The following is an 8,736-nucleotide window of genomic DNA, read 5'->3' as shown; positions in this document are numbered from 1 at the left end:
TGCGACTGAACAACAACAACAAAGTGCCACTTTGGACTAACAGACTATATTCCAGCATAACCTTTTGAGGCACTAGGCTCCTGTTTCTACTTTGCTGCTAAAAGACTAATACAGCTGCTCATCTGGAATTAAAATCATAAGTTTTATAAGGCACTTTCTGAGAAAGAGCAAGCCACTCTTATTTGCCATTCTCTATTTTGACATTCCAAGGCTAAAATTCTAAAAAGAAAAGGGGGGGAGGGGGAGGTCACCAATCAAATTATACTAGCAGCCATAAATGGAAGGTGATAATGGCACATTTTTTGATCTAATACTAACACATTAACATAAAAATACAAGGATGTTCTGGTTCCCTCCATACACACTGATAAACTTTCTGAAGATCTTGATAGTTTCTGGAGATATTTGGATAGGAAGTGGCATTTGGGGACTACAGAAAAAGCCGTGCCTGGTAAAGGGAGTATTTGCTCTTATGTTGCAACTACGGTTTCCTCAACTACTTCATCTAGCTACAGAAGTAGTATTAAGACATCGAAGAAGAATGACTGAAAGCATGAGATGAGTGGATCCAGATTTATGATGCTCTAGTTCAGGAGCTGCGGTGGCTCAGAGGTTAAGACACTGAGCTGCAGACCAGAAGAACTGTCGTTCGGCAGTTCAAGACCCGAGTGCCGTGTGACAAGAGTGAGCTCCTGTCTTTGGCCCCAGCTGCTGCCAACCTAGCAGTTCGAATGCAAGAAATTGCAAGTAGATAAATAGGTACCACTTCGATGAGAAGGTAACAGCGTTCTGTGCGCCTCGGCGTTTAATCATGCTGGCCACATTACCACAGAAACGTCCTCAGACGATGCTGGCTCTTCAGCTTGGAAACGGAGATGAACACCGCCCCCTAGAGTTGTTTTGGCAGCAGCTGCCACCATAGTGGGAGGATCTTCACTGTGTTACTGAAGGTAAGCTGTATGTAAGCAAGGAAATATTTTAAATATGTTCATTTAAAAAGGCATCCTATTAAGCAGAATTTCTGCCTGAAATGCTGAAGAGTTATTATTAGAGCTATGCATGGCCTCACTCTCTGACGGTTTATGGGTGGCCTCCACCTCCTGCAGCAGTTGTTTTGGAGTTGTGGCCACCTCTCTGTGTCAAAATTCTAAAGGTGCCTGCAAGCTGAAAAGGGTTGGGGTCCCATGTTCCAGTTAGTAAAAAGACTGTCATATTCTACCTTAGTTCATAATTGCATAACTGAATTTATATTCAATGTGGAGATAAAATTATCTTTCAATACTGGTGGCACTACATGAATATGTTAGATGTAGGAAAAGGATACATTTCATAATTGAAATGTTCCCGCTGAACAAGGAAGCTAACATGCATTGGAGCTTGCAAGTGTGCATATATAAACCAAATGTTAAAAACTGAGAAGAGAAAAAGGATGTCCACCCCTTTAGATTTGGATGTGTCTAGAACAGAATCAGGTGTTTTAATCGTTACTAAATTTGGTTGTCTCTTACTCTGGGTTCCTTGGATCATTAGGGTTTCAAGTCTGGCTTTGTTCAGAACATTCAGCATTTTCTACCTTTTAACTGCATGCTTTTATGAGTCTATACCTTTAACATTAAAGTTGTATAACCCATGGTTTACATACAGAACATGGTTACCCTTAGAACACCCCGAGACTGAGATCATTCATCTTCCACAGAGAACCTTCCAGTTTTTTGTGGCGCAGAAGCTTAGCAATCAAACCAAGTGGGTCAGATCTCTGCTTTTGGGGGGAGGACCTACTCTGGATATACATTCAAAGGCAGGAGCCACCTCCTCTTCAGTTAACGATCTGGGAAAGCCATCAGGCACTTGAGTTTTCAGGTTTCATCTCCTCTACTTTTAAATACCCCAAATCTATTATTACAATCCCCCCCCCCCCATATTTCCACTTTTTATTATTCTTTCAAATGCTGTACGGCTTGAATCCCTCCTGGCAAAGTAATGCAGTGCCTGCTGGTTCCAATAAGGTTGCTTGTAATTCATTACTGCATCTTTGTTGGCAAGAATGTCTCCAAAAAATTATAAAGGATCCAGCAATTAGAGTGGCACAAGATACAAAAAGACAGATATTGCTGTGTATGTTCATCAAATTTTCAATGTAGCAATATCTGTCTTTTTGTAAGAATGTCTCCAAAGACAGCTTTTGTGGATATGCCGCCCATAGGGTGAGGTGACGCCCACCCAGAAAGGCAGAGGGATATGGCCTAATACGGTATTTCTCTTTTTCACCTTTGACTGTGATAGACTAGGACATGGACCCCACCCCCGAGCTGCACTGGGTGGCATTTTGGGCTGCAGTTGGAGAGAATGTCACACTTGCTGACCAGAAAACCTTCCATCTACTTGACTGAAGGAAGACTATCCTCCTGTAGACAACCTGACCCAAGCCTCTCCTAACCTTGCAGTTCATAAACTTAAGAGAAACATTGCCTTAGTTTTGTGGTCCTTTTAATGACATCACTTTAGAAGAAAAGCTTCATCTTAACAAACCACACTTTGGATAGTTCATAGTAGAAATCGAAAACTCCAAATCTGAATCATGAAAAGGCATCAGGAAAACCAGAGCTGTGGGTAAAGATGGCCGCAGCAGGGACACATCGGACAGGAAGAGACCCAATCAGCATCCTCAGAAATCAAGAGAAGGCACAGCTGGAGCACAGTGAGACAAGCCGAGGTGGGCTGCTCTGTGTAAATGCCCTGCCTATTCTACAACCTGAGCTTTGAACACCTCAAATCTGAACCCAACCAGCCAGAGATGCGCCAAAGCACCATTGACTTCAGACACCATTAGCAAAGCTGACTTATTTAATGTCCATTTCTCCCAGTTTTGGAGAGGATATCTTTGTGCTTCCATCCTGAACCCATATCGACACCCAGTCTTTTACATTAATAAGCCATCCAGACAACGGAAGAAAGCAGCCTTTTTTTCAGCATCCCTGGCATTTTGTTCCAAAATAGGTTTTGCTCCAAGCAGCTGTAGTCTGAGACTTTTGTTTTGGGGCTTCCCAAACAAGGCAGTGGGCCTTACAGACCAGCAAGGCCGTCTACTGCAAAATGTGCGGCAGCATCACTTCCTTCCACATGTGAAGGATGTCTGGCCTCGGCAGACTTGTCATCAAGCTGCTCAGTTATCCACTTCCTCCTCTTCATTTTGTTCCTCCTCTTCCATCCTTTCGTCCTCATCTTCATTCTCATCCTCCCGGTTTTTATCTGGATCCGCAGAATCTTCCTTCTTATCTTTGTCTTTCTTTTTTAACTCCACTGCTCCTTTTTTGCCTTTCTGATCATGCCTGTAGGCTAGGAGAGCAAATGCACCAAAGTTAGACACACCCCATATTTAAGGAGAACCCATTTGCAGAAAACAGAGGGGAAGGACAGTGGGACAAGTTCCATGCTACCTTCCAAAGATTCCTTCAGAGGGGCAATGAATCGCTGGAACTCCATTTCCTCCATAGCTGAGAGGACATCTGAGGCATTCAGGGTTTTCCTCTTCCCCTTCATTGCAAAGTTATTGGCACTAAACAAGGGTGAGGTTGCAAAAGCAAAGTGAAAATTATTCATCACTGACAGGCACAGTATATTTTAAAGAAATCTTGTTTACAGTTAAGCACTACAGTTCCTGTAAACAAGATCTACATTGCTGCCAAATGTTGTGAAAGATAAATAGAGTTTGTGCGTGCTTTTATTAAAGGAGTCTGAGCTTTGTCAATATTTTGCAGATTGAACTAACAAAACCAAATTTAAATATTTGTGTCATCAGTTGCATTAAACAGAAAGCTGGTGCACAACTGATCTACCATGGTTAGTACTCTGACTGGCAGAAGATCTTTCTCATAACTTACTGTCTGATACTTTTAACAGGAAATGTCACAGATTGAATGTGAGATTTTCTGACTGCAAAGCAGAAGCTTTACCACAGAGCCCAGTGGCAAACAAAATTTGTGAAAGACAGCTTAAATGGTAACATAGTTCTACTCCAGGTAAACTAGTCATACATTCATATTTCTGCACCTTGACAGAAGTAACACTCACCATGACGTGGCATACAGCACAAACACACTGGCAGCTCGGGAGATAGCACTCCTGGCTTCTTTGGATATGTTCACTCCATCAGGAAGCTGGGGGGGGGGGAGACCAAAGAGATGCTAATTTGTCTGGGAAATACATCTTAGAACCAAGAGATACCAAGGAATGATTTGATTGTTTGGGTGTTGTATGTAATGGGATCCTTTGGTTCAGCTGCCTGCCCAACTCGCAAGCAAACTCTTACTTCATGTTGGATTTCCAAAACTACCCCCTACCAAGTACACTCACTTGGTTACTGTGGGAAACACAGTGCTGGACTAGATGGGCCATTGGTCTGATCCAGCAGGGTTCTCAGATTCCAAACACCCCTTACTCACCGCTTCCTTGATGATGCGGGTTATGACAGCATTGGGCAAGTTCAGATCTTCGGGCCGTTCAGCCATTGTAGACAACTGGGAACAGACAGGAATAGAGATGTGAAGGCCAGGAAAAAACCCACAAAATTTGGAAAAAAACCATTTTTTCCCTGAAGCCTTTTTTGTTTTTCCCCCCCGAAAAATTGAAAAAAGGAAAAAAATTGATTATGGAACATTTTATTTTAACATGATGAATAAAATATTTTAAGACAAGGTGTTCAAATATTTTCCAAATCATTTCTACAAAATATGTATGGTATCAGACTGATCGAATTTCTGTGCACTGAGGACAAGCAAGTCCTGGGTTACAAACTGAACTCTCCAATGCAAGAACAAGATGCATTTCTTCCTTTAGGAGGTGCTATTGTCACAAGAAAAGGAAAAGGTTTCAGTTTTGTTTTTGCATGTGGGTGGGTATTCTGTTTGTAATAATTGTTTGGATACACTATATTTTTAATATGCTAGTTGTGATAATTTCATACCAAGAAAAAATGTCCATAGCCATATTTTATGTTCCTAAAGTAACAGAATGACTTTCAATATGGAAAAGAAAAAAGACGTGCTAATGTAGCATTTTTTTCAATTTTTCTGAAAGTTTACATTTTTTTCCGGGGGGAAAAACACGGAAAAAAACTGTTTTTTTCCCCGAGCTTCAAAATCTCTGGAAATTTTACATCTCTAGACAGGAATCAGAGGGGGCTGGGGAAAGATAAAAGATAAAGGACTATGCTTCTAGCCCATTTACAGAAGCAAGTGAAATGTAGTGTTTAGAGCACCAGATCGTGACACCTGGGCTCAAACCCCCACACAACCAGAAATCTCAGCTCATAAACTGGAGACATTGACTCCAAGGGAATTATCGTATGACATTGTGTGTAGAATAGCCGAGATTCTAGGATTGTCTGGCAGCCACAAGTTTTAGCTCTCAGCATTGTGCTGGTGGCGAGCTAGACTTATTTTTAGGGGCTGAGAGAACTCTGAAGGAACTGTGACTGGCCCAAGGTCACCCAGCTGGTTTCATGTGGAGGAGTGGGGATTAGAGTCCACCACTCTTAACCACTACCCTACTGGCTCCAGGGGAAAGGGAAAGCCATGAGCATAACCCTGGACTCCACGGAGGAAGGGCACGATAAAATGTAATAGGCAACCCTTGCACTAATATATGAAATACAAATTGGCTATTAGGCTCTGCACTGGGGAGTCTCTCCCTGCCCTTGAGGTATGTGATTTTGAACCTTACCAACAGGCTTAGAGAGAGCAATCCCTAGCAAATAGGGAGAGTTAGGTCCAGCTCACTCTCTTTCATCTCCAAAGGATCTCAGGCCATAGAAAATCCCTGCCTAGGAACCTATGCAGCCAGCAGAGACATAGATGAACCAATAATGTGACTGTATAAGACAGGTTAATATGAATATGCTTAGACACCACTAGCTATTACATACTGGGGGGGGCATACTCATGAGAAGCTCAAATCAACACCACATCACAAAGGTCACCAAGATTCCTTGGCCCACTCATCCTAACCTACTTCACAGGATTGTTGTGAGGACAAAATGGAAGAAAAGCAATCGCTAAGTTCTTCGAGAAAGAGCAGGATAAAAATGGGTTCCAGGGAGAGATGGGAGGTTCCCCAAGAATGCAGACCCACTCACAGGAGGGCCAATTAACACTCTCTTGAGCTGTAGGAGGAAGGTATGTGAACCCACTCCGCGTAGTAGGAAATGCTGCTTCTATTAAGGAAAAGCCAATCTCTAAGCATGCACAGAATGCAAACCAATTAGACAACCCCCCTCTCGCTAGAGGGAGAAGCGGAATCCCTCCTTTCCCATACCCAGAGAAACCCAAATCCCCTAGCTCACCGTCCGCCGCCGCTCGAAAGGCGCGCGAAGGAAAGCGACTCGTTGCTCCTAACCGCACTCCGCTAAGCCCCGCCCCCTTCCTCCGTCCCAGCGTGCTGCGCAACAGGCTTTTACGAGCATACAGCTTTGCTTTCACCGGCACGACTTAACTCTAGCCCATTGTCATAGAGAGAGAGAGAGAGAAGGTCCAAACTGACTGCTACACGCCTCTCTTTCTGAGGAGTACTTCCGGTATAAAACAGATAGTCACTTGTTCTAGGTTGTCAGGGTTTCTTATCATAGAGCAAGCAGAGGATAGAGCGGTAATAGTTTTTCCTGTTTGCCGGATGCTGGGGCTTCTGCGTCACTTTAGCCTTTCTGTTTTTCTATTTGTAGGGAGTGATGTGGCGGAAGCTAGTTGAGAGCGTTCAGCGTTGCCTGGCAACATAAGGAAAACCTCTTAGGACTTAGGCCAAGGCGGGGGTCTGAGTGTGCCAGTCTTTAGACGTCGGTGGGACGGGGGTGGGGGGATAGCAGAGGCAAAAAAGGCGGGAAGAAGGCCCTGCTTGAGAGTATTCTATGTGAGGGCTGCTAATGTTTTTCTCTTAAGTATCGAGGGAATATACGAGATGGTGGTGGGGAGGCTTCCTGAGTATAGGGTACTCTTTTCCGACTTCTCATTAAGCAAGGCAGTTTGGCCTTGGTTCAGAGTGTTTTAAGGCTGCTAATCTCCAGGTGGGGCCTGGAGATCTCCTGGAATTACAGCCGATTTCCAGACAACAGATATCAGTTCCCCTGGAGAAAATGGCTGCTTTGGAGAGTGAATTGTATGGTACTATTTATTTATTTATTTTGTTCTACTTATATCCTGTCCTCCCCCCATTTGTAGGCTCAGGGCAGGTAAAAAGATAAAAGTAAAGGTTCCCTTGCTCGAAAGCCAGTTGAATCCGACTCTAGGGTTGCGATGCTCATCTTTGTTTGGTGTAGTGGTTAAATGCGCAGACTCTAATCTGGGAGAACCGGGTTTGATTCCCCACTCCTCCACTTGCACCTGGCTGGATGACCTTGGGCAAGCCGTAGTTCTGATAAGAGCTGTTCTTGAAAAAGAGTGAAGGGCGGGGTATAAATCCAATCTCCTCCTCCTCCTCCTCCTCCTCCTCCTCTTCTTCCGTTTCAAAGCCGAAGAGCCAGCGCTGTCCGAAGACGTTTCCGTGGTCATGTGGGTGGCATGACTAAACACCAAGGCGCACGGAACAAGCTGTTACCTTCCCACCGAAGTGGTACCTATTTATCTACTTGCAATTTCTTGCTTTCGAACCGCTAGGTTGGCAGGAGCTGGAACTAGAGATGGGATGCGGCACACTCGGGTCTTGAACTGCTGAACTACCTACCTTCCACAGCCTGCAGTTCAGCGTCTTAACCACTTGAGCCACCACAGCTCCTTCAGGGCGGGTACCAACATATAAATATGTATATAGATCTGTGATTTAGGTAGATTTACAATCTAAAATATCTTACAGTAATCAATTAAAATCTATAAAACTATCAGTCTAATTCCATAAAATCATCAATATTTGAACAACGGCAGATAGTGTGGTCCCAATTTGGTCTTCCAGGATCTGCGGTCACTTGGAGGGGGGGGAGGCCCAAACAGGATGGATGCCCGCTGCCTCAACTAAAGGCCTGGTGGAAGAGCTCTGTCTTGCAGGCTCTGCGGAACTGTAATGAGCCCTGCAGGGCCCTGATCTCATAAGGTAGCTCATTCCACCCAGCAGGGGCCAGGGCCAAAAAAGCCCTGGCCCTAGCTGAGGCAAGTCAGACATCCTTTAGGCCAGGGACTACCAGGAGATGTTGATTGGCTGAACGCAATGATCTACGGGGTTCATATAGGGAGAGGCGGTCTCAAAGATATACAGGCCCCTGGCCATATAGGGCTTTAAAGATAAGCACCAATACACGGATCTGGAATAGGCAGCCAGTGATGGTCATGCAGCACTGGGTGGATATGTGCCTGCACAGGCAGTGACATCAGTACCTGTGCCACTGCGTTCTGCACAAGCTGCAGTCTCCAGAGCAGAGTCAAGGGAAGCCCCACAGAGAGAGAATTACAGCAATCTAATCTGGAAGTGACTGTTGCATAGGTCACCACAGCCAGATCTTGGGGGTAGAGATATGGGGCCAACTGGCTGACCTGCCTCAGATGGAAAAAGGCAGATCTGGCAGTGGCAGTGACCTGGGCCTGGGCCTCCATAATCAATGAGGCATCCAGGAACACCCGTAGGCTCGTCACCCTCAGCGCCAGTACCAATGGAGCCCCATCAAAGGCTGGTAGCCTAATACCCTGCTACGGTCTTTCCCTCCCCAAGCTTCATCTCCAAATCTCCAGAAATCTCCCAAACTGGAGACAGGGTCTCCGA

General features: G+C 44.8%; 2 protein-coding genes across 2 annotated transcripts in view; one reads left to right on the top strand and one right to left on the bottom strand.

Moving 5' to 3' along the window:
• Nucleotides 1-2,486: 2,486 nt before the first annotated feature.
• Nucleotides 2,487-6,535, bottom strand: POLE3 (polymerase (DNA directed), epsilon 3, accessory subunit). The gene is made up of 5 exons (XM_015423121.1): nt 6,341-6,535; nt 4,443-4,517; nt 4,072-4,157; nt 3,438-3,556; nt 2,487-3,336 (listed from the first exon to the last, which is right to left on the bottom strand). The coding sequence occupies exons 2-5, from the start codon at nt 4,506-4,508 to the stop codon at nt 3,164-3,166; spliced, it is 444 nt and encodes a 147-aa protein (XP_015278607.1). The 5' UTR covers nt 4,509-4,517; nt 6,341-6,535; the 3' UTR covers nt 2,487-3,163.
• Nucleotides 6,536-6,633: 98 nt separating this feature from the next.
• Nucleotides 6,634-8,736, top strand: part of LOC107120427 (chromosome unknown open reading frame, human C9orf43) — a 25,970-nt gene continuing 23,867 nt past the window's right edge. Inside the window, exon 1 of the mRNA XM_015423126.1 lies at nt 6,634-6,642. The gene's annotated coding sequence lies outside the window, so the exon portion shown is untranslated. The remainder of the gene's footprint in view (nt 6,643-8,736) is intronic.

This window comes from Gekko japonicus, unplaced genomic scaffold (assembly GCF_001447785.1).
Source record: "Gekko japonicus isolate JY-2015 unplaced genomic scaffold, Gekko_japonicus_V1.1 scaffold454, whole genome shotgun sequence".
Classification (NCBI taxonomy): domain Eukaryota; kingdom Metazoa; phylum Chordata; class Lepidosauria; order Squamata; family Gekkonidae; genus Gekko; species Gekko japonicus.
This window is presented reverse-complemented; position numbering and strand designations above follow the sequence as displayed.

Bases quoted from the DNA above. Each gene is read 5' to 3' on its own strand.
- POLE3 (XM_015423121.1), bottom strand. From the start codon at position 4,508: ATGGCTGAACGGCCCGAAGATCTGAACTTGCCCAATGCTGTCATAACC. The intron at 4,158-4,442 runs GTGAGTAAGGGG...CCCCCCCCCCAG, and splicing joins CCCGCATCATCAAGGAAGCG to CTTCCTGATGGAGTGAACAT. The intron at 3,337-3,437 runs GTAGCATGGAAC...TTGCTCTCCTAG, and splicing joins TCTGAAGGAATCTTTGGAAG to CCTACAGGCATGATCAGAAA.